The sequence below is a fragment of the Dunckerocampus dactyliophorus genome, chromosome 20 (genome assembly GCF_027744805.1).
Source record: "Dunckerocampus dactyliophorus isolate RoL2022-P2 chromosome 20, RoL_Ddac_1.1, whole genome shotgun sequence".
NCBI lineage: Eukaryota > Metazoa > Chordata > Actinopteri > Syngnathiformes > Syngnathidae > Dunckerocampus > Dunckerocampus dactyliophorus.
Window position 1 is genome coordinate 1,387,137 of NC_072838.1, and position 26,235 is coordinate 1,413,371.

Sequence of the window (26,235 nt, forward strand, 5' to 3'; positions counted from 1 at the left end):
TACCATGCCACCTACTGTACGGAGTTGGAACGACAAGCTAGGTTCACAGACGGTCCCGTTATAATGTGTTAATGAGCGAGGGCCAACAGGAGATTATCATGTCAGAAGACACAAAAAAATACACACTGGTGGCAAGTTTGCTCCCCGACACACAAAATCTTGTTAGTTAAAGCCGTGCCCTGAAAGTACACGTGTAAACACGTTTGCATTCTCGCCTCCTTGTCACACACACAGCAACCGTCGGGTATTCTAAAGTAAACTGTGCTAATCCTGCCATGAGGGGCAGAGGAATGAGTTTCACTTCCACGGCCCGAAACTTGACAGATACAACTTGCACAAACACACACACACACATACACACAAAGAAAAGTGACACACAAAGACCTAACATAACCTTAATGTGGTCTTTAAGCTTCGGAAGCGTAAGCAAAAAGCTTCATTTACACTTTGTCCCCGCAGCGGTATGCAATTTTGCACGGCAATGGCTTGCCAGCGAGTAAATTGGTGGTAAGCAACACCTCTTGGAGCAAGTCAGGGAAAATTGTCAAGTCCTTTCTGTAGCGTGTTGGATCTTCCTTGTGATTTTCAGTTAATAAGTCATCATAATACCCACAATCATGTCTTCTAGTTTATTGCCTCCTTCCTGCTCTTTGCTCTTTATCTTCATTGCATCAACTTCTTCTCTGGAGTTCAACATCTTGCAAATAGAGCAGTTAATGACGTTACGGGGCGATGCCTGCTGTTGGGACGCAGCAGGACCAAATAATGCCAGGAATGCTTCACAGATTCGGGAGACGGTGGTGAACAATGAGCGTCGCGCATACTAGTGTCGCGCAGCCGACGTCAACACGACTTGACAAAGTGTAAATAAGTCGTGCGGGAGCGTGGTCATTTCCTGCCAACGTGCACCATTTTCGGTCCCGAATTGCATGCCAAGTGCGTAATTGATGCGCAAACAGAACGCAAACTAGTCTTCACTCTTATCAGGCGTGCCATAAATACACAAATACATGACACGGCATGTTGTGCAAGTGTAAATGCCACTAGAGCACATGTGTCAAACTGGTGCCCTGGAGGGCCGAGACGCTGCAGGTTTTCTCTCCAACCAGTTTCTTCAGCAGGTGATTTCATTGATGAGCTCCTTCCCTCAAACTGAAGGTGTTGATCATTAAAATCACCTGCTTTAGTGACTGGCTGGAAAGAACACTTGCAGTGTCTCGGCCCTCCATGGCACCAGTTTGACACCCCTGCTTGACTAAAGCATTTAGAGTTTGGCGCCCCCTGTAGCTAGATTCCTAAAAACTGCATTGTTCCTGTGATATACAGGACCTTTGGCTGGCACTTTTGCAGGAGATTCCTAAAAACAGCAGAATGCTCCTGTCATTTAGACGGTCTTTGAATAGCACATTTGCAGGAGATTCCTAAAAACAGCAAGAGCACTTCTTTCATATAGAGTATCTTTGACAAGTGCTTTTCTAGCAAATTACTAAATCTAGCAAAGTGCTTTTCACATAGGGGATTTTTGATGTGCACTTTCATAGCAGATTCCTAAAAACAGCAGAGGTCTTTTCATGTCGAGGATCTTTAATAAGTGATTTTGCAGCAGATTCCTAAAAACAGCCAAGCGCTTGACAAGTACTTTCCTAGCAGACTCCCCCAAAAAAAACAGCGTGCTCCTGTCATTTAGAGGATCTTTGACTCGAGCTTTCGTAGCATATTCTTACAAACAGCAAAGCACTTGTCATGTAGAGGATCTTTACCAAGCGTTTTTCTAGCAGAATTGTTAAAACAGCAGAGTGCTTGCCACATAAAGGATTTTTGACCAGCACTTTTGCAGCCGATTCCTAAAAACAGTAAAGTGCTTTTCATTTAGAGGATCTTTGACTAGCACTTTTGTAGCACATTCCTAAAAACAGCAAAGTGCTTTTCATTTCGAGGATCTTTGACTAGCACTTTGGTCGCAGAGTCCCAAAAACAGCACAGCGCTCCTGTCATATAGAGGATCTTTGACAAGGGCTTGTCATATGGAGGATCTTCGACTAGCACTTTTGCAGTAGGTTCCTAAAAACATCAGTGTTCCTGTCATATACTGTAGATGATCTTTGACTGGCGCTTTTGTAGCACATTCCTAAAAACAGCAAAGCACTTTTCATATTGAGGATAAAAACAGCAGAGCGCTCCTGTCACATAGAGGATCTATAGCAATGCTATTCGTCAGAAGAAGTGAGAATGACAAAAGGATGCAAGTCGGCCGTCGTCAGCACATCTCTGATCTCCAAAAGAAAAAATGTTTGGTTTATTCTCGTCACCGACTCCACTCCTGACTAAAGCCTTCCCGCAGGGGAGGATCACCCGACACGGTTAAATAATTCCACAAAAAAACAAACAAACCCGCTGACGGAGGAGCAATACAGATGATGTTTTTTGTTGTCGTTTTCTTTGTTGGAACACAATCATTTATGGCTCAAGTCCAAGACGCTGACATAGATCCTGCTGTAAAAGAATCCCACTCAGAAGATAATGCTTTTTGGCAGATCAGCGTGCGTCCTTGCATCGTAATCGTTGGAATGTGACACTCCTCTCGTCTCCTCCGTGCTTTGAAGATGTTTCCACTTTAGCCTCGACTTTGGACTGAAAAAGGTCCTGTTTTGGCCATTTACTGACATGAAAAGGTCTCTAAAGGTTTGAAAAAAGCAAGTTGGAAAGAAAGTGCAGCATGACCAAAGGGAGCACCCACGCGTGTCGGGAAGCGATGCGCTCACGGAGCCGCGCCATCCGTCGTCGCTGGAAGACAGCAAGTTGAGCCGCGCCATCCGTCGGCATCTCATCTGGCCTGACAGAAGCCGGGTTTTCTCGGGATTAACCACAAAAGCCCGGCTCAATAACTAATAGGCCTCTTCCGCCTCCCTCCTCCTCCTCCTCTCTCAGTAGCACTGAGATAATTCCCGACTCTTTCATGCCTTCTGCTGAATAAAACATGTCCAGAACAGCTTGTGCTGAGGCGAAGAGGAAGAGCAGGATGGAAGTCGAGAGGCTCCCGGGAGAAAACGCTCAACAGTCGCTCACAATGGGAACGATCTGTCGCCAATATGTTGCCGCCTTTTCTCCCTAATTGGCCTGCTTGAAAAGGACAGTCACCGTCTACCGACCCGCGGCTCACGAGAACCACTTTTTGGCACCCTGGTGTTAGGTTGCCCAAAGGGGCGGAGCTAGCCACAGTGCAGTGTGTTGGTTGGTGGATCCACTTCCGGAATTGGATTCTCTGGATTGTTCTGGTTGTCTGAGAGGACGTTTCGCCTCTCATGCGAGCAGGCTTTATCAGTCAATGCTCAATGACTAGATAAGACCTAAGCTGTCCTATCTAGTCTTTGAGCATCAACCAAATACCAGAACCAGATAGGACTACAACTACTCAGTCAGTTCATTCTCAAAGACTAGTTAGGACAGCTCTCGTCTGACTCGGTAGGACAGCTGTAGTCTGACTAGATAGGTCAGCTCTCTTCTTTGAGCATGAACCAAAGAGAGGTGTCACTCATGAACCAGATAGGACTAGAGCTGTGCTATCCAAACAGTCATAGGTCATAGAGCTGTCCTACCTAGTCTTTGAGCATGAACCAGATAGGACTAGAGCTGTGCTATCTAAAGAGTCATAGGTCATAGAGCTGTCCTACCTAGTCTTTGAGCATGAACCAGATAGGACTAGAGCTGTGCTATCTAAACAGTCATAGGTCATAGAGCTGTCCTACCTAGTCTTTGAGCATGAACCAGATAGGACTAGAGCTGTGCTATCTAAACAGTCATAGGTCATAGAGCTGTCCTACCTAGTCTTTGAGCATGAACCAGATAGGACTAGAGCTGTGCTATCTAATCAGTCACAGGCTATACAGCTGTCCTATCTAGTCTCTATGCAGGAACCAGATAGGACTAGAGCCGTCCTATCTAGTAACTAATTTCATGCTCATAGTCTTAGAAGTAAGACAGCATGAACTGCATACTAGACTAGCACTGGCTGCTAGTCAGATGACAACTTTCCTAGCTAGTCTTTGAGCAAGAACTGATGAAGCCTGCTCTGATGAGAGGCAAAACGTCTTCTAATGCAACCCGAACAGTCCCGTTGTGTGGCTTCACTGCCCTGAGCAAACAATGAAGGAGAATATTCCAGAACAATGTTCTCCATTGTTGTTCTCTTGTGTAGTCTTCTTTATTCACTTGATTGGCGGCTATGATGCCACGCTAAGCAAGAAGATGACCCCACCCCCACACGTAGAGCACAGGGAGGTCTGAGATGGTTGATGCGTTAGTGGTATCTTCACACCTCCATCTTCTATTCTTTAGCTGCTTATTCTTTTCCCTCGGCAGCGTGATATCAAATTCTCCAGATGGAGCGCCAAGAGACCACCCTCACCGATGGCGCCACCCCCACGCTCGCCCCGTGACAGCCAAGCGACTTGGCAGAGGCGCTGTTCTGCAAGCACGTGTGGCACGGATGACGGCGTCTGTCTTAACGTTTGTCCATGAGGTGGCTTTCAAGGCCGGGGTGTCCAACGTGCTGCCTGGGGGCCTTTTCCAGGTCCCAGCTTGTCTTGTAAAAATACAATGAATTCATTATTAACGACTGCCCATCAGTAGCAAAACCATTTGATTTTAAATCTTGGCATATTCCTAAAAACAGCAGAGCTCTTGTCATAGAAAGGGTTTCGGACAAGCACTTTTGTCGTAGATTCCTAAAAACAGCAGAGCGCCTGTTACATAGAGGATCTATGACTACTGGTTTTGTAGCAGATTCCTAAAACACAGCAAAGCCTTGTCATATACAGAATCTTTGACTAACAGTTTCGTAGCAAATTCCTAAAAATCGCAGGGCACCTGTCATTGAAATGACTTCTGACGAGCGCTTTTGTAGTAGGTTCCTAAAAACAGCAGAGCACTTGTCGCAGAGGATATTTATGGAGCACTTTTGAAGCAGAATCCTAAAAACAGAGTGCTTGTCACAGAAAGGCTTTTTGACCAGCACTTTTGCAGCAGATTCCTAAAAAGAGAGGAGCGTTTTCACATAAAGGATCTTTGACTAGCGGTTCCATAGCAGATTCCCCAAAACAGCAGGGCGCTCCTGTCATATAGAGGATCTTTGACAAGCACTTGACATATAGAAGATTTTCGATGAGTGCTTTTGTAGCAGATTCCTAAAAACAGCAGAAAGCTCCTGTCTGACAGATGAGTATTTTTGCAGACGACTGCCAAAAAACAACACAGCGTTCATGTCTTATAGAAGATGTTTGACCAGCACCAACATTTTATTCTTGACTATTTGCTGAAGTCAAAGGTTGACGATGTGATGGAATTGTGAGACCTGCTGCCGAGAAGACCCCCATCCAGGAGCAGGTGCCTCCTGGTGCATCGTAGGTAATCACAACACAGCTCAGCTTCATTCATTACCACAGTCTTTTAATAAAATGAGTTGTGAAAAAACAAAAACAGAGAAAAAGTTCCGTCAGATCTCCCTAAGGGCGCCTGCACGCTGCAAAGGCTCTGGCACTAATTAGGCAGCAAAGTCCTGATCCCCGTTGACTCTTTGGAACTCGGGAGTGCGGGAATCCACCAGAGAGAAGAACTGCTGAGGCCTGCACCAGTCTAACAAAAGGTGCTAGAAAGAGATGAAACCGCAGCCTCCGTCAGGGATTTTTATTTATAGTGTGAAAGATCCTCCAAACTGCATTAAGAAAAGTCCTTTTTTCTCTCGCTCTCCCTTTTGGGGCGAGGGAGGCAGCGTGAACGCGCCCTTTTGGAGATGATGGCAGCGATACAACAAACACTTTCACGTGACGACGGCGTCTTTTTTATTCACATCGCTTTGCCAAGCCGCTACAAGCTGCCAGTTAGGAGGAAGGCGGCGGAACGTTCCGGATGAAACGGGCGACAGAAGCTGTTCAGAGACAATAAACACCCGGCAAAACGCAGACGCAAAAGCTGCTAATGGCTTCCTTTGTACGACAAGATCAGCCTTCTTTTCACGCTCACACAGCTATTCCTTTTTGATCTTATAGTATTCCTAGAAGGCGAGAACATGTCCCCCGCCTTTCCAGGTTGTCCTCACACATCCAAAAATACCAGCTAGCAGACGACACCGCAGGACTAGCGTAGCACAAAATCAAGCACAGCCACTTGACTGGGAAAATACTCACACAGCCCTTGGTCATTTATTGACTTACAAGTTCAGCAACCAAAACACGGAACGGATCACTTTTTCACGTTGTCTCTCCTCTGCAAAAGATACGTGATGCAAATGAAGCGGTAGACAAGGAAGGCATAAATAGATGACTACTTACACTCCATGTGGACCTGTGCTCCCGTGAACAATTTTTGGCACAGAGTGTGTGAGGACCTATCTTTGGCACTTGGGTTCTCCATTCCTACCTCCCCTTTACTATGCCTGCTGGGCGATCTCTCCACAATTGATGTAGAAACAAACCAAACACAGCTTCTCATCATTGCATTAAGCATCGCCAAGAAAACCATTCTCATCAATTGGAAATCAAGGAAGAAAGTGAACATAGCTCTTTACACCTGCTGAGGAGACTGAGGTCCTTTGGTGTGTGCAGGACTCTCTTACGGACCTTCTATGACTCTGTGGTGGCCTCAGCCATCTTCTATGCTGTGGGCTGCTGGAGAGGGGGCAGCACGGACAGGGACAGGAGCAGGATCAATAGGCTGATCAGGAGAGCGAGCTCTGTCCTGGACGGTCCTCTGGACTCCGTGGAGGAAGTGGGGGAGAGAAGGATGTTGGCTAAGCTGACATCCATCATGGACAACACCTCTCACCCCCTACATGACACTGATGTTTCCCTTAGCAGCTCCTTCAGCGGCAGACTGTTACACCCACGGTGTAAGAAGGAGAGGTTCCGCAGGTCCTTCATACCGACCGCTATCAGGCTCTACAACACCTGAACCATTTTGTATTCACTATGTCTATGCATTGCATGCATTGTCTATGACTATGCATTCTTTACTTGTGTACATACTTGTGTATCTTGCTTGCTGCTGTAACAGATGAATTTCCCTGCTGTGGGATTAATAAAGTACTACTACTACTACTACTACTACAAAAGTCTTTTGTTAGATCATATAGCTATGGAGAGAATGTCTGCTGAATTTAAGGAACAAATGTCAGAATTTCAGTCTATATGGGCACCAATAATTAATTCCCTGACCTGACTCTCGGGGGGGGTGAGGGCGTCTGTCTCTGCCCCTGGGGGTCTTGTTCATCTGGCATGGGGTGTGGTCCTGGTCGCTGGGTGGCCCTGGTACCTCGGGGGCGGGCGGGGGCGGGCTTGGTGTCCCGGGTCTTCTTTGCTGGGCTGCCTGGCTGGTGAGTGGGGGTGGGGAGGGGTCCGGGTCGGGTGATGGGGCGGGGGCGTCGTCCAGGGGGCGGCGTTGGTTGACCTCCGGGGTGGTGGGTGGGCGAGGTGCTGCATCCTGCGGGTGCCGGGCGCCTACTGCTGCTGGGCGGGCCCGTGTGCGGCTGGTGGCGCTGGCTCTCCCTCGCCTCCTTTGCCTCTGGGGGTGGGGCGGGGTCTGCCCTGGGCCCTCCTGCTCGGCTGCCGCGTGGGGTCGTCCGGTGTGGGGTGTGGGGGCCGGCCTCTCCCCCTGGTGGGGGCGCGGGTGCTTGAGCCCAGCTGCCCCTGCGGAGCTATCTCCCCTTTTGGTTGCCCCTTTTTATTTTTATTTTTTAAATTTAATTAAATTTTTTTATTTTATTTTATTTTACCGATTTATGTGTGTGGTGTATGTGTGACAGGTGGGAGCTGATTGTTGTCCTCCGGCGCCTGTGGCTGTCCCCCGGGTGACCGGGGACGCGGAGGTAGGGGGTCGCAAATGTGCAGTTTAGGCTCGGGGTGGGGGGTGCGTGGTGCTGGGGTGGGGGATCCCTTGCTTTCTCCCTTCAGGGACGGGGCCGCTGTGGCTTGGTGGGCGGGGGTGTGGGGGCCGCGGGCGGGTGGTCGTGTGGGTGCGCGTGGGGGCGGGCACCTTCCGCGTGGCGCTGGCCGGGATCGGCGGGGGGGATGCTTGCTCCGGGGTGGGGCGGTCGGCGGTGGCTTTGGCCGGGGGCTTGGGGGTGGGGCTGGCGGGGGGCTGGCCGGCGTTCCCTGCTACGTGCTGGTGTCTGGCTGGTCCGTGGTGTTTGGCGGTTTGGGGGTGGCGCTGTGGACACTACCTCTGGTGGGACTCCGGTGTTGGGGGGCGCTGGGGGTATCGCCTCTGGGGAGTTGGGTGGGCCGGACTGGGCATCCTGGCGGGCCGGGTAGGGCCCGAGCCTGGGCTGTGGTGGGTGGTGCGTGGTTGGGGAGGGGAGCTGCCTTGCGGGGCTCCTTTGCCCCTGCCGTGCCACTGACCTGTCGCCCCAAAATTTTAATCGGAGAGTAGACACTTAGGGTTTGGGGGGGCTGGTCAGGTGAGGGGCCCTCCGAGCGGCAGCTGTCCTCCGATTTTAACTGCATCATTAGCTATCATCCACATACACCCCTATCATATACATGCACACAGATACGCCCCTCAGGGACACAGAGACCAGCTCTTCATAGCTGTCCTCTTTTATTTTATTTTATTTATTATTTTTTAAATTGCATAATAGACACAATCACACCATATCACATATACACGAGTGGGGCGGGCTGGATTGGGGTGCCTCGTGCCTGTTCCGCGGCGCCTGCCCGCCAGGGTCGGTGGTGTGGCGGGGTGCCTGGCCGTCGCAGTGGCTTGCCCGGGGTGGCCTGGCTTGTGGGATGCCTTTGTCTGGTTCGCCTGCCTTTCCCTGGGTTGGCCCTCTGGGGCCTGTTGATGACGGGGCTTGCACCGGGGGGGCGGCTTGCGGTGCTTCCCCTGCACTGACACGTGCCGCGGGCGCCTCTGCGCTCTTGGGGTGGGTTCGGCGGTCTCCGGGGGGCGGTGCCGGTGCTGCGGGTGGCCCATGTGCTGCCACGGGGGCTTGTGGTTGCTGTGCTGCGGCGGCTGCTGGGGCGCCGGGCCGACTGGTGGTTGGGGCTTGGTCATGCTTGCGAGTACTGTGGGCCTGGGTGGCGGGGGGCGTGTGCCCTGGGGCCGGGCCCGCTGGGGGGGGTTGTGCTCTGCCGGGCGCTTGGGCGTTTGTCGCCGTTGCGCTTTGTGCTCTGCTGGGCCGCTGTCTGTGTCCTCGCCTTCCCCGGTCTGTCTGCGGGCTTGTCGGGGGTGGGGCTCCGGTGCACGAGTGGTGCGCTGTCGGCTCTGGTGGCATGTGGCTGGTCTGGCTTCTGGTGGTTTGTGGGGTCCGTTGGCTGGTCTGCTGCTGGTCTCGCCTTCTCGGGTCTGGTGCTCTCCCTCTCCGGGGTTTGCTGGCCCGCGGGTGTCGGTTGCCGCTGTGTGGTGGTTCGCCTGGCTGCTCGCCTGTTTTCCCGCCCGCTCGCCCGTTTTCCCGCCCGCTTGCTCAGTTTCCCGCTTTCCTCCTCGCTGACTCCTCTGTCTGCCTTGCTGGCAGCGTCCTACCGTTGGGAGGGTGTGGCCTGGTGTCTTCCTGCTCCCCGGCGGTCCCCACTCTCCGCGCCTGGGTTCTGGATTGTATGTCTGGGACCCCGGGGTCCCCGGCTCCGCTGCTCCTTGGGTTACCAACGGGGGATAGGGCGAGGCTTCCGAGTGTCGGGCAGTCGACCACTGCGTGTGCGTGTGCGCGTGTGTGTGTGTGTGTGTGTGTGTGTGTTCGCGTGCGTGCGTGCGTATGTGTGTGTGTGTGTGTGTATGTGCGTACGCGTGGGTGCGTAGGAGTGTGTATGTGCGTGCGTGTGTCTGTGTACTTTTATTTTTTTATTTATTTTAGTTATTTATTTTTGGGGGGGGGCATACAGGGGTTTGTTCCGTGGGGTCGGGTGCTGGGTGATACATCTCTGCCGCCCGTGCCTCCGCCGGGTGGGTGGAGGGTGTGCCTCCTGCATCCCTGGGCGGGGCGGCCCTGTGTCAGGGGTCGGGCGGGGGTTGGCCCGGGGCGGGCCGGACTCCGCTCCCTGGGGGTGGGGGTGGCGGTCGGGGGGGAATTGGCGCTTCCGGCGTGGGCGGGCTTCTTTCCGGTTGTGGGGGCATCTCTGGGCCTGCCGGTTTGTGGCCCCCGGTACTTGTCTGCCTTTGTGGGGTGTGATCTCTCGCTGGTCTCAGGGGTTGGCTGTACTCCGGCCCGCTGGAAACCTGTCTTTGGCTGGGATTACCTCTCTTTGGCCCCTTGCTGGTCTTCACGGGGGGAGGGCTCTCTGGGCTGGCTCTTGGGGCACTGATCTTTGTGCTGCCTGCCCCTGTGGGCCTGGTGGCCTTCTGGCGGTGGGGGCTCGGCCAGGCTATTTGGGGCGGGGCTCTCTGGGAGGTGGAGGGCGGCCCCTTTCCTTTCATGCATTCTCAGTGACAATTACACGCCCACACATTCCTGCACCTTTATATATATATGAAGTCTTCCTCACATACAGAGATACCTGTACATATGCACACTCACAGTACATACGTACTTCCCCACATTACTCACTGAGTTAACCAGGGTGTTATTATGTTGTTGGTTTTATTACAGCGACGGTGATTTCAGCAGTATGACTATAAATTTTTTTTTTTTACAATGATGTGCATTACAGTAATTATCATTCTGTTCACTATCATAGATAATCATTTCATTACTACTATTATGTGTGACTGTTTCAATGCAGTATTGTCATTGTGATCACTATCATAGTTCATCATTTCATGACTACTATTATGTGTGACTGTTTCAATGCAGTATTATCATTGTGTTCACTATCATAGTTCATCATTTCATGACTACTATTATGTGTGACTGTTTCAATGCAGTATTATCATTGTGTTCACTATCATAGTTCATCATTTCATGACTACTATTTAAGTGTGATTGTCATTGACAGCGTTGTCATTGTGGTTGTTAATATTGATTTGTCCTTTGTCCTTATGTCCTTGTTCGTCTTTATAGTCATCACAGACATTTATTTGCTGATGTCGTTCTGTATGTTTCTGTTGTTCTGTTCTTGTTGTCACAATTGTTGTTGCTGCTGTTGTCCTTGTCTCTTGTCCTCTTTTTTTTGTCCCCCTCTCATCCCCCCCCCGTTTTCTTTTCTCTTCTTCTTGCTCCAAATTTGCTTAATAACAAGCGTCAAAGTCAAATAAATTCTGTATAACACGGGAAGTGTATATCACACTTCTCCCTGGCAGAGTAAATCTGTTGAGCACTTGACGGCATTTAGATCTACAATTCTATCTGCTTTAAAGGCCGGACAGGACAGGGGGAAAAAAAACAAACAAACAAACAAAAAAAGACGAGGAAGACATGGATGTCAAAAGAGCTGCGACTTGTCACTTTCAGTAGGTGCAACGTCCACAACTGTCAGATCAACCTAGCGACAGGCCTCATTCGTATTTTCTGAAGAAGGTTCTATTGAGTGCGTTCACACTTGTAGTCCGGTAATCCGGTCCAGGCTATCCATCCATTTTCTTCCGCTTATCCAGTCTGGGCTGCGGGGCAGACTTCCAGGTCTCTGGCAACATCTTTCAGCTCCCCCGGGGGGAGACCAAGGCACAACCCAGGTCTACCCCGGGGCCTCCTCCCATTTGGGCATGCCCGGAACACCTCATTTTGCCCGCTTGTATCTGCCTTCTTGCTCAGTTGGTCACTACCCAAAGCTGGTGACCACAGGTGAGGGTAGGAACATAGATTGGCCCGTAAATCGAGAGATTTGTCTTCCGCCTCAGCGGTGCAACACTCACATTACTGCAGATGCTGCGGCCGTCCACCTGACGATCTCACACTCCTGCCTGCCCTCACTCGTAAACAACATTTGAAGATACTCCTCCACCTGGGACAAGAGCTCAAGGGGGGAAGCCACCCTTTTCCTCCATACAGTGGAAACTCCTCTCAGTCACTTTTGGTCACTACCCAAAGCTCGTGACCATAGGCGAGGGTAGCACTGTAGATTCCAGAGTTTTGCCTTCTGGCTCAGCTCTCTTTTCACCACGATCGTCCGGTACAGCAACCACATTACTGCAGACGCTGTGCCAATCTGCCTGACGATCTCACACTCCTGCCTTCCAGCCACCTGACGGATGAAACTCATTTCAGTCGCTAGTATCCAGGATCTTGCTCTTTCGGACACTACACAAAGCTTGTGAACTTAGGTAAAGGTACAAACCTGTAAATTGAGAGCTTTGCCTTCTGACTCAGCTCTCACACAGCGACCACATTGCTGCAGATGCTGCACAGCTCCACCCGTCAATCTCAAACTCCAGCCTTCCCTCACTCATGAACAACACCCTGAGATGCCTGGACTCCTCCACCTGGGGCAAGACCCCATTCCCAACCCAAAGGGTGCTGAGTCCCTAGGTGCTCCAACATCTCTTCAGGTGAGTCCAGCCACCCGACGGAGGAAGCACATTTCAGTTGCTTGTATCCATGAAAGTGGGGGTAGGAGCATCGATCAACCCGTAAACCAAGAGCTTTGGCTTCCGGCTCAGCTCTCTCTTCACCACGACGGTGATCCAGCCTTCCCTCACTCGTGAACAAGACCCCGAGACTCCCAACCGGCAGGATGCTAACCAGCCTTGATGGTCACTTCAGTGCGGTCCTGTTAGCATTCACATTTGTATTTTCATGAGTAATCTCAGTTAAGCATAATCTTAAATGGATCGGACGACGTATGTGATGTGATTTTCACCTTGAGTTGCTTTTAAGTGAACCAAACACGACAAGTGTGAACGCACCCTTAGAGTGTAAGCTGGGCATCAGTGCCAGATGGTCCTACTTCGTTACCATCATATAAACGTCCCCACTTTCCCCACTGAAGGACATGAGGCTGCAGGGAGCCCGATCAGAACACGGGGGAGGGGGTGGGACACGGTGAAGGCAGTACTTCCATCCGGGCACATGCATCCCGCTTAAATGTCGCGTCTGATCTCTAACAGGAACGTAACGGTGGGTTCACCATTAGTGTGTCTCAAATGGAAGACGACCATCAGTGCACTTCAGTAAGTACACTTTGTACTTAGAGTGTGGGAATTTTGGCAGTGTAGTGCTGTCCCAAATCAATTTCTATCATTGCAAAAATGACTTCTTCTCTCTTTAAAGTTGAATTGCAACCACGATACAAAGCATTATCGCCAACATTTAGATTGCCTGAGAAAATATCTGCCAACTTCTCAATTGTGCAATCATTAAAAGTGAATTTGTTGTGACTTTATTTGCTTTTTTTTGACAGGGAGCAGCGTGTACCATTACACCAAAGTGCGGCCCGGGGGGATATTTGCGGCTATTTTTTTTATTGGCCCTCCGTGGCACGTGGTAAAAATATAATTTAACAAGAAAATAAAAATGTGCAGTCATTTGACACGAATAAAGTAAGAAAATATTGACAAGAAGTTGATTTAGTTCCTAAGTGCGTAAATTTTGACAGTGTAGTGCTGTCCCAAATGCATTTCTGTCGTTGCAAGAATGACTGTTTCTCTCCTTTTTAAAGGTGAATTGCAACCACTCGACAAGACAAAACATTATCGCAACATTTGGATTTTTTTAAACGGCAAAAAATGGAAAAATCGGCAGTAGTTTGACAAGAATAAAAACAAAATATTGAGAAAAAAAGTTGCAATCTAACAAGAAAAATGTGTAGTTTAAGTAATGTCATTTCATTTAACGTGCGCCAATATGGAATACTTCCATCAGTACACTTCAATAAGTACACGTGTACACTGTGTACTTACTTCCTAAGTGCACAAATTTTGCCAGTGTAGTGCTGCCCCAAATCCATTACTGGAAACGACCATTTCAATATTTACCCGCTTCTTTCCTTTTATGGCCACCGAGAGCGTGCTAAGCGCAAGTATGGAAGCGAGCCAATTGAGACACAACAACAGATGTTAAAAATTTAAAAAAATGATGACGATACAACTGTAATTAAAATCCTAATCCAAAGAATACAAAAGTTATCATCGCTCAGCTGTGCCGGCGTCCCAAAGTGTGTAAGTACTCCGTTTGTAGGATTTGTTGGGACAAATCCCAGAAGAGTAAAATAGGAATGAAAGCGGCAATCTTCTGGAAAAGGATGCGTGAGCGAAGGAGGATTTAGGAAGAAGGACGCTGAATGAGGTCCATTCTGCCGGATGTGGAAAAAAAGCCAATGATTGGCTTCTATAAATAGCAGCTATGGGTGTGCGGCCATTGTGTAAACAAGGCACAAGACGGAGATGGAACTTATAGATCGGCATGCATGAAGAGGAAGAGGAGGAAAAGCATACACAGTTTATATTTAAACCCATCCTGCGTGTCATTAGCGACCTGATGGGGAACCCGAAGCAATTCTCTTCCCTAGCGAGATCAACACGGCTACACAACAACAACGGACGACGACGACGACATCTACGACAACAGCGACGGCATTAACAGCACAGCGGCCACACGTTAGCACGTTAGCACGTTAGCGACTCTCGCTGCGCCGACACGAGAAGGCAAGAAACTACAAAGTCACACGATCACTCGCGAAGCCGGAGGAAGAAGAACACGACAGCGACAAGCGGCGCTGAGGTCCATGGTTTTTATGTGTCACGGGCGGTGTCATGTTTCCTTCCAGTCAGAGTGTCACATGGCGCCCTCGTCAGATTCATAGGTCAAACACCTTCAGCCTTCCAGACTCAGACGTAGATGGCGGTCCGAGAAATGACGGATCCGTCCCTCTGAGACTCCATGTCATCATCCAGGTACATGTCCTCCTCGCCGCCACGGCCCCTGTGGATGCGGTAGGCCGGCGGGAGGGTGTTCCCATCATAGCACTCCTCCTCCTCTTCCGTGCTGTCGTCAAACTTCCTCCTCTCGGCCTCATCCAGCTGGCCGCTGAGCAGGATGTCGTGGGCAGAAGGCCTGGCGCCGGCGTGGTGGTGGTGGAGGCGGTGGTGGTGGTGGAAGTCGTTGGCCTTCTCCGTCAGCGTCCCGGCGTTGTCGCAGCCCTCGCGGTACGTGTACGCCGGCCCGTTGTTGCCGCCGCCGCTGTTCTTGCCCTCGCCGCCGAACAGCAGGCAGGCCTTGTTGCCGTAATCGGTGGCCCCGCCGCCCGTTCCCACTGCCGAGTCCCCGGAGAAGGCGCGGTTTCCCCGGCGGCGGATTCGTGTCAGCAGCACGCCCACCAGCGCCGCTACCAAGAGCAGCGCCAGGAGGGAGCCGATCACGGCGCCCGCCACTACGCCGGTGCTGGACGGGTCCTCCAAGGCTTCTGCAGAGAGGATGGAGGGGTTGGAAGGAAGGATGGAGAAACGGGTGGAGGAGAAGACACAGGAAGTTGGTGGCTGCGGTTAAGGAAGTGGCGCCCTGCTGTCTTCTATGTGTGCTGTCATGGCTGGGATCAGGCTGACAAGTACTTTAACTTCTAGTACTACTTCAGCAGGTACTTCACGTTGGTGTGAGCCAAGTCTGCCTCCAAACACAAGGCCACTTGTTTGGCCTTCAACACACACACACACACACACACACACATGCACGTCCAGAGGGGAGATTTGAAGGAAACTAGCACACAGCTGCGCCTTCAAAGCGCCACCATATTTGGCGTCCTTCAAGCCCTCCCACTTTTTCCTCTCTTGATTTTTCCCAGCAGCCTAATTAGCCGCCTGGACTCTTCCTCTCATCCTCTTCCTCCTCCCAGGAGATGACGAGCCAGACAAGCACGGTCGGGACATGAAGGGGAGGGGGAGGCCACAAGTCGCTGATGAGAAGCCTTCGAAAGCGCTTGGACTTTAAAAGCGGGAGGACTAACAGCGGGGACGCCAGCTCGCCGGGTTTGCATGAGACAGGGCGGGGCCAATTATGACACACACACACACACACACACACCGTGTCCCCTCATGGACGCATCCTAACGGCTTCCTGTGTGACGCTCGTCCCCGTGTGGCGCCGCTGCCAATCAAACAGCTGGCAGGAAGGAGGGCGGCGTGGGCCAAGTGATGGCGTCCCTCCATGAAATCATGGCTGTCATGACGATGATGTGTGTTGAGGAGGGTGACAGCGGGGAAACAAAACTGGGGGGAAATGAAAATGAAACGATATGATGGAGTGGTTCCGATCCAAGCAGGGTAAAGATGGGATGCTGATGAGGGGGGCCATGAAGGGGCAGGGGCCATTAAGGGGCGGGGTTACTAAGTCAGAAAGGTCCAGATGACGACACCTCTCCCTCTTCAAACGAGCGGAACCGAGACAAAAGCAAGCAAGCGAGCTGGAAGGTTATTTATATTTATGGTCTGCATTTCACAGCATCCGTCACGTTCCGTGGCGGGATCGGGGCTGACGAATGGACTTCTGCAGGCGTCCGCAAAGTCTTTTAATCAATCGCTTCAAAACGTTACTCTGTGCACCAGCTCACAGAATAGGAAGAAAAACAAACAACAAAGAGCCGTTGGAAGCGGCCGCTTCATTTTTCAAGGCGGGATGGAGCTGTGAGGGATGATGACTGGTCGTTAAGTAGGATGGATTCTTTGTTTGCCGCAGCGAGGGAACCGCTTCTTTGCGGGGGCCACTTTGATATTATTCGCTTTTCTTTTTTTCATTTATTTTCTCCAAGCCGCTAAGAACACTCCAGCGTTGGCCGAGATGCACGAACCTGTTCAACATGTATTCCATAATTATCATTGTCGCCGTGATATCTCGCACAGACTGCAGCCCTCACGCATGAACACATTATAACGGGACCGTCTGTGAATGCAGCATTGTTACAACTCCATACAGTAGGTGGCGTCAGAAAGCATTGTGTCGCACAGGAGCTAGTCAGAAGCAAACCTCTTCTTGCTGAAGGAAGTACGCTTCATTTGCGGCTATCTGCTTAGCAAATACGCATTTCTGCTGCACAAAGGAACAGGAAGTCCAAACACCCACCTCACGGTGCAAACCACAATAAGAACACAGTTAACAAACACGCAACACATGATGCAACCTCATCTGCTGCACCACACAGACAAAGACAAATGCACAAACACGCCACAAGGCATGCTGGGTAACCAGCAATGCTCTTTCCCAATCAGCTATGCTATCAGTCTCTGTAGGTTTCAACAAGTCAAATTTTGTTTTAAGACCACAATGAATACAATTTAAGCCACTTCGCCACACCACACCGGCTAGCTACTAGCCAGCTAGCTACTCGCCGGCTAGCGACTGGCTTGCCTCAGGCCACCAGCGAAGGGTAACGCGACACATTGGAGCTGCCGCCATGGCTGCTGTGTTTTTGAGTTTGGAAAAGTTAACCCTGGGTGTAGCATTCGATTCTGTGTTGCCATGTGAAATCAGTGCAACCAGGAAGGAAGTTCCGCTAGTGCTTAAATTGACCAAAACACTGTAAGTGTTCCATGTTATCATGAATGTAGCTGCTCCTACATGCTCACAGCATGGATAGAAAACCACTAAACCTTGTTGGAGCTTTTTTAGAGGGCAAAATAGCCAAACAGATGTATGGCATTATGTGCATTGTTAGCTCCCTCATGCTAACTCTTTTTATGATACCTTTAGAAGGCACACAAAAGAGAAAGACGTGTGTTCATGTCTCACATAAGGATTGTGGATGATGGCAACATTCCACAAAAAGTGCACTTTTTCTTGAAGTACACAATATCCACAGTGTACTTATTAAAAAGTATGGAAGTACGCAAATCAAGACACAGCATTTCTCTTTTGAAATGTGATGTTTATTCATGCATGCATGCACATTCTTGAGCCAAGACAACATTCATTCACGTGAAGCACGTGAATGACGCACAGTGTGTGTGTGTGTGTGTGTGTGTGTGTGTGTGTGTGTGTGTGCGTGCCAGTGGAAAGATTCTGGCTACACAGATGAGCTGCGACAAATGTGTGCATGATCAACATCAACATCGTCAAATCCTTCACGCACGACCAACTAGAGATGTTTCAGCATGTTCTGCCCCCAACCCAAAAAACCCAACAATATCTAACAATAAGAAGCAGCGGGGTGATGGTTAAACAGGAAGTAGGCCATGCTTGTCATCCCGCCTCGTCTTCAATGGCGGCAAGCTGCCTCCTTAAAAGAAACTCAGTGATAAACGTCACGCTGAGAGGTGGGGTGGGGGGGGGGGCTTATATCAGCCTCTGTATTAGTGTCATGTACATGCCACAGATTCAGGCAGGGTGGGGGTGGGGGGTGCCAGTCCGCTACTGGCGTCAGGATAAGCTAAACGAGGAGATTTAGGAGTGAGGTAGCGCCATAAAAAATACAACTAAAATAGAACTGCCACACACACACACACACACACACCCACACACACACACACACACACACACACACACACACACACCTGAAAGCACGGCGAGCATCCACAGGAGAGCTCTCATTAAAGCAGCTTTTCGGTGCAAGGGACAAGAGCGCTTTAAAGCATGAAAAGACAAAAAGAACAGTGCGAGTACATATGTCCATGACAGAGGCTGCCCACCACAGCGCTGACTTTCTGAATTCAAAAGACGAGGAGAAAAACATGATTTAAATGTTGTTCAACGTTCCTCCGCTGAGACACAAACAGCTTTAGGACCTGTTGCCGTTAAACTTGCCACTGTTTGGCACCCTGACACTGCAGTGGAACACATTGGAATGGTACCGCTAAAGGGTGGAGCTACACGACAGAAAGCATACACGTTACATAACATCATTCTAATTCATTCATTCATTCATTCTAATTAATTTTATCGCATTTAATTGATTCCAGACCCAACTGTGATGAGTGAATTTCCACAAAGTAGGATTCCTTTTAATGTAAATAAAGTTTTTAACATCATTAGAGCCCTCTAGACATGAAATAGTCACTTTTACACTCCTATTACCCAATATAGTACACATAAGAGAAAATAAGACATAAGACATTAAACAACCTGTTTACTACCCTCCAAATACAGTGTTTAACATGATTAGAGCCCCCTAGACATGAAATAACACCCCTATAGTCACTTTTACACTCCTATTACCCAATATAGTAGACATAATAAGAGAAAACAACGTATATAAGACATAAAAACCTGTTTACGACCCTCTAAATACACTTTAACATCATTAGAGCCATCTAGACATGAAATAACCCCCCCCAGTCACCTCTACATTAAGCCCACACTTAGCCTGCAGCCGCTGATGTTGCTGTCAATCATGTTATGCTCTTATAATAATAATTTGGAGTGCATGACAAAGTGGGAATGGAAACATAACTCTCTTTGAACACACGATCGTTCAAGCACAATGCAGCAGCAACAGAACCAATGTTGTAATAGCGGTACTGAGCCGGCATTGTTAGCGGTCATGACGACACACATTGAGTTTAAGACAAAGTGGGTGGCAACCTTTTTAAAGCGCATGCAGAGGTAGGTAAACTGACCAAAATGCAGCTATTTTCATCTTGCGGAGTTAATAATAAAAAAAAAAAACGTCATCAGGAGGTTGCCTACAGCCACAGCAGTCAATGGCAATGTTTGCTGACCAAGCGCTAACTAGAGACTCTGGTGGTTATTTATAGCGCATGTGTGACACAAAAGCGCAGCTGGCAGGAACAAGCTTGTGCCAGACTGAGCCCAGATGAAGTGTTGCGCTGTAAAGTAGGTTCACACCTGCTGAGCCAACACCAGCAGCGTTTGAGCACGCGAAGGCCGTCTGGTCTTCAGGTGTTAGCTTCCATCGCCGCGACGTCTCTTCAGGTCGACTCATCCGCTGAGTCCTGCTGACCTTTCCAGCCAGGAAGGCCGTTAAACTTTATGTAGAACTTTCTCCCACGCCATCACGCCGCCTCAAGCGGCCGCTAATCCTCCACGCCTCTCCGGAAGAGACGTGCGCCCCGACCTTGGTGAAAGAAGGTCGAGAGCCCGCGGAGGGTTGAACGTCTCGCAACCCTCTCCAACCCGCCTGCCCCACCCACCGGGCTCGATTGCACGCTTATTACGTTCTGGGGAGTGCGGCGGAGTGGCGAGCACACTCAGGAAAGTCGGATTTAATCAAAGGCAGATTGCCACTTGCAGATGGAGCACCGCCGGGTGGCCTGTGATTACGACGACAAAGCGCTAATGTGGCGACGGGAGGCTTCATTCCCCCACTTGGGGAGGGGGGGCGATATGATCATTCCTGCACTTTGGGTTCTTGGCTCAGAGCCAAATTGTACTTTTACCGCTTCTCCAAGACACCAACAGCTCGGAGTGGAGAAGCACAGAGCACAGAAAAGCACGGAGCGGCTTGTTTGGGGGGGGTGTTGACGCTAACGACTAGCTATATCAGACGATGAACAGTGCACTCCAAGCTCATGCACCTTTGCAGCTGCGGTGTCCAAAGTGCGGCTCAATTTTTATTGCCGTGCATATGGAAGAAGAAGGCCGTCTGATATCATTTATCCTCAACGGCAGCCTACTATCATCGATACGGGCCTCCCTAATTGTTTAATTATTCTAACTGGAGCCGCACCTCATGAAGGACAAGTGGTGCCAGGTGGTGAAGATGCTGAAGCTTCGTTGTTCCATTGAAGGATCATGATGGTGGGAAACATCCCAGGTGGGATCTCCTTGTCATGCCAGTAACGTTGGAAGCCATCAGGACCGTCAAGGGAGCATAAAAGTCTTCCACTTTTCAATGTCCCATGTTTGGTGCTCTCCTGGAAATTCCAAACGCCTACTTTTGAAGAACTTTTTACTTCTTAAAAACCTTCTATGACAGATGCTGTCTGATGGTTGTTGGACCGTGCTTATGAGATACAGAAATATTAAAAAATACAAAATATAAAAAATATAAAAATGACCCGTCTATAGTCACCTTTCTACCCAATATAGTAGACATAACAGAAAATAAGACATGGAAAACAACCCTCTAAATATCTTTTTTAACATCATGAGAACCCTCTAGACATGAAATAACACCCCCGCCGTCATCTTTACACTCCTGTTACCCAATATAGTAGACATAATAAAAGTAATAAGAGAAAATAAGATACATGAGATATTAAAAAAGTGATTTACAACCCTTTAATGTGTTGTTTTTTATATGTTTTTAACATCATTAGAACCCTCTAGACATGAAATAGCACCCCTATAGTCAACTTTACACTCCTGTTACCCAATATAGTAGACATAATAAGAGAAAATAAGACACATAAGACATAAAAACAATTTGCAACCATTTAATATGTTTTTTTAACATCATTAGAGCCCTCTAGACATGAAATAACACCCCATAGTCACATTTACACTCCTATTACCCAATATAGTAGACATAATAAGAGAAAATATGACATAGAAAATGTGTTTACAACCCTAACACCCCTTTAGTCCGACCCAATCGAAACAATCCTCTTTATTCACCTTTATACTCCTACTACCCAATATAGTGGACATAAGAAGAGAAAATAAGACATATAAGACATTAATGAGGCTCCTGATGGTATGTGTTGCTGTAAATACGTACGTTCACACACACACACACACACACACACACACACACACACCAGCAAATACTGTAACTCTGCCTGCCACAGATAAACACATCTGACGGCTGTGCAAAATCATGAAGCAGACCAAAGCCTCAACAACGGCCCTCAAGCTACAACTATTTTATTTTTACAGTCTGCTACAAAACTCCATTCTTCTGCCACAATGGCCGCAGATATATGAGGGTCTTTATGTGGTGGCGAGGGCGCCATCATTTCCAGACCACTTTACAGGCCCACCTTTGCCACACACCCACAAATAGAAGTAGGTTTTTTTCATGCATCCATCCATTTTCTGTGCGGCTCGTCATCATTAGGGCTACGAGTGAGCTGGAGTCTATCAGAGATGAGATTGCGTGTGGACCTGCGTGTGAATGGCTCCGACTGGGAGGATTAATGATTTGGTTTTTATACCCTTTCTGAACTGTTGGTCCCAAAAAAAGCAACAAAAATAGGACGTTTTAGGACACCAGCATCAGCTGAAGAATATCAAGTTGAAAAGTACAGCAAATACTGTCGAGCCTTGTGAACATTTCATAGTTAACAGACCGTATAGTAATGCAGGGTGGTCACAGTGCGGCCCAGGGGCCATTTTTGGCCCAAAGCTTGTTTTTATGATAAAATAAATGAATTATTCATGAGATATCGGGGAACCTTGGGGGACCAAGACGTGTCCATTCTGATTATTTGATTTGAATATTCTGAATACAGAACATATACTGTACTTATGCTCCTTACTCTCGGGACAGAATCGGTCCCACTGACTTCTCTTCTAACCTCATTTGTTTTTTAAGATCTAAATACAATAATGCATCAGAAGCAATTTCAGACCTAGACAAGAAAATATTAAAATATTAATATTTACTAATTATAGTCATTTCATTGAAATGTTTCGTTTTCATACAAAATTGTTTAACTTTTAATGTATTTTCATTAATATTATTATAAACATTTGAATATAAATAAAATAAAAATATATATGTTCAAATAATAATAAAAAAATAAAAACATGTTTATGGTTAGGCCTGAAGTTGTTGAAAAGGTCTGATGCTCTACAGTGTTCCCTCGTTTGCACGCGTGTGCATGCACTAAAATGGCGCTACAATGCGTAACCTTCTGCACGCTACGCTCCTCCTCGCTCTCACACTTCCTCCTTGCTGTTGAGGGCGTTAATACATGCAAAAGATCCGTGCCGAGCTCTTATCTAATGCACTTCTGCCACCTTGTGGCCCTTTTTATGGCTCAAAACTGCATGAAAAGTGGCCTCTTTTGTTGTGCACTTGCGTCGACAGCTCTTCTTTCCTCTCGCGCAAAAAAATGTAAAAGACGTATAAATAGGTCTTTGGTATTGAATGACTTAATAACTGTAATAATAACGATGTGGCTGTAGCTTGGCTCATTTGCAGCTCACATGATGGAAATGGAGTTTCTTCCAGAAGGCTGAGGAGGTGTGTCTCATTTATCTGTTTTTCTATCTTTACAAGGCACAGAAGAGAGAAAGACGTGTGTTCATGTGTCACACAAGGATTGTGGATGATGGGCAACATTCCCAAAAGAAGTGCAGCTTTCCTTGAATTTTTCTGTCGGCGGTTCTGGCTGGAAAAGGCTGGGACGCCCCTGCTGTAATCCAATCCCCCGCTCTGATTGAAAGCAAACAAGTGACGGCAGGAGAGGCTAACAGAGCCGTGAGACAAACATGGCTGCTTGAAAGGTAAATAATGTGATTTTTTAAGATTTCCTTTGAGCCGGCCAAGTGAAGAAGTCTTTCATTTCAATTGTGCAGCGATCCATCATGAAACTGTGTCGCTTATTCACCACTTATTCACCCCCACACACGCACACACACGTCAAGTAGATGGAGGGTTGAGTGGTTTCATGAACATTATTAATGGCCAGGCTACAACACTGCTGGTGTCATTAGTGTGATGTCTCTCACCTACATGTCTGTGCCTTCATTAATTCAGCCCACGTGCACGCTTGAATTCATACACCCCCTCCCACCACACACACACACACCTACAAGTGGTCTGGCTTCCACACACACACACACACACACACACACACACGCACGCACACACACACACGCACACACACACACACACGCACGCACGCACGCACAAACCGCCTGCCCTGCAACACACATGGAATTTCATCAGCGCTACTGTCTGCCTTTGTGTTTTCGGTCTTATTCTGCTGGGCTGAATGCAGCAGCTGATTGGATGCAGAACTGAGCCGCTGATGCTGATCAACAGAACCAGCCATCACCCTCCCCCTACCACCCGCATCCCCCTACCACCCGCTCTCTTAAACGGCTTGAGGTCGGGTGAGTCATTTCCAAGCTAATGTGGACCATGAAGTAGGAGGTGGAGGAGGTGAAGGGGCCCACCAGAGAAAAGGGGGGGGGGGAAACGTGAGCTGGTGTTGGCGTTCCCAGGAACCACTCGTCCTCTCAAAAGGAGGAGGATGACGAGGAGGAGGACAGGATTAAGGCCGCTGCTCTTTGAGATCAAGCGCTGCTCTTAGCAAGCGGCGACACAAAAAGAGCGTGCTCGTGTCTCCACAAAGAACGCAACCAGGAGAGCACCATCATTAACAGGCTGGTGATGATTCACAGGTTATCAAAGACTCGAATTTCACTGACTCACGGGTGCTTGAAAAATATTCTAGAGTCACTGACTCACATGTTGATGAAAACACAAATTTCACTGACTCATGGGTTCTCAACAAAGAATCAAATGTCACTGACTCAAGGGTTTACAAAGACTCGAGTTTCACTGACTCAAAGGTGCTCAACAAAGACTCGAGCATCACTGACTCACGGGTTGATGAAAACTCGAATTTCAAGGACTCATGGGTTCTCAAGAAAGAATCAAATGTCACTGACTCACGGGTTGACAAAGACTCAAGTTTCACTGACTCACGGTTTCTCAACAAAGACTCCCGTTTCATTGACTCTCGGGTGCTTGAGGAAGATTCGAGTGTCATTGACTCACAGGTTGACAAAGACGAGTTTCACAGACTCTCGGGTGCTACAAAAATATTCAGTTCATTTGCGGAAATTCACTTATCGAGGTCAGGTCTAGAGCCGATTAACAGCGATAGATGAGGGAGGACTGTACTTGCTCTTTAATGGACAGCAGTGATGACATGTTTCACATACGGTAAATGAGGGGTGTCCAAAGTGCAGGCTGGGACACATTCTACAGATAAAATTCAACACAACCTGTACAAAAACATTACACAGAAAACAAAGAAAAACAGGAAATGGCCCATTTTATTTCGACACTTATTTTCAAAGTTTTTTCAATGAATGCCGCGTCCTCTTTGTGCTTTGGCTCTGGCTATAATTACTGTACTTTATGGAGGCTTTTACAGCTCATACTGTATTGAGGGCTTAAACTGCGGAGACCACCTTGTGCATGCTGGTATGTGGACCGTGAGTAGGGGCAAACGTGGCAAACAGCTGACAGTGGGTGGCGCTGTAATACGTGTGTTCACTAATGTTTATTGTGCTGTCATGTAACTACAGGCTATTATTATTCATGTGTGTTCTCACATATTGTGAAGAAACAGCTCTCTGTGAGAGTTGGAAAAACAATAGTGGGTGATTCATGCTGGTTTGGACCTCAGCTGCCACAACACACACACACACACACACACACACCCGCACACACACAAAGTTCTGGGAGCCAATTAAGGTGCTTAAAAAGCCTGAGCGTCCAGGTACAGTCATTCCACCAAGCGGATTAGGCTGTGAAATGGGACCAGTGTACTACACACTTGTGTTACCGCTAATGAGCGTGTCCTGGATACGTTGTACATGCTAGCTGATGCAAGCATGCATCCCATAAAAGCACCTGGAAGCCACGGCAGCAACAACACGCCACATATTCAAGGAAACCAGGTCCTTGCCTCAAATCACTTCTCCTTTACCCGTCCCCCCCCGAGCTGCACCACAGACTCCACAAAGCAAACAATTCAGTCACTCAGCCTGCCAGTTTCACTGAGTCACGAGTGCTCGACAAAAACTCAAGTTTTGTTGACTCACGGGTTGACGAAGACTCGAGTTTCACTGACTCGTGGGTACTCGATGAAGACTCGAGTTTCACTGACTCACGGATGCTCAGCTAAGAATTTCAGTGACTCATGGGTGCAATGACTCGAGTGAACGGGTTAGGGTTAGGGGTGATGTACTTCAAAGTAGCTTTGATGCAAATAATGGCGACAATTAGCATTGCTATTAGCTGGTGGAGCTTCATTGCAATTAGCATGGAGCTAAATTGATGCGGCCGACACGTTTGTGCGGAAGTAGGATAAAAACCAGAGAAAATGACACTTACCCGGGATTAGGCTTCTAATTTAGCTTCAAATGTGAAACATTTTTACACAGCATGTAATAGTCCTCCTGTGTGTGTGTATGTGTGTGTGTGTGCGTGTGTGTGTGAGGCACAAATTAACTTTAATGAACTTGAAATGAGCAAAAATGGGCTTGAAGAGGTGTCCTGCCTCATTACTCCATTACTTTCCAGGAACTCTGCCAAATGTCGTTTTTTTCCCTTTCTGGTCCGACCGCGAGCTGACGTCCTGGAAAAGTCAGAATGCTTGGTTTGTGGGTTCTCATGGTGTGTATAGAAGCTCTAATTCACGTAGAATATTGTCATAAAGAAGCGGGAATTGATAATGCACATTCATTTCCAGGCTATTTAGTGGGAGGATCATCGTCGTCCTGAAGTATCAAAGAGAATCGGG

At 48.5% G+C, this 26,235-nt stretch overlaps 1 protein-coding gene across 3 annotated transcripts in view; it reads right to left on the reverse strand.

Moving 5' to 3' along the window:
• pvrl2l (PVR cell adhesion molecule related 2 like) overlaps positions 1-26,235 on the reverse strand; it is a 166,562-nt gene that overhangs the window by 43,743 nt on the left and 96,584 nt on the right. The window contains exon 7 of one of the 3 annotated variants that reach the window (XM_054763945.1): positions 1,236-15,263. The exons of the other annotated variants lie outside the window; for them this stretch is intronic. Coding sequence (XP_054619920.1) covers positions 14,689-15,263 — 575 coding nt within the window. The 3' untranslated portion in view covers positions 1,236-14,688. Of the gene's footprint in view, positions 1-1,235; positions 15,264-26,235 lie in introns of those variants that run through there. 3 annotated transcript variants of the gene reach the window in all.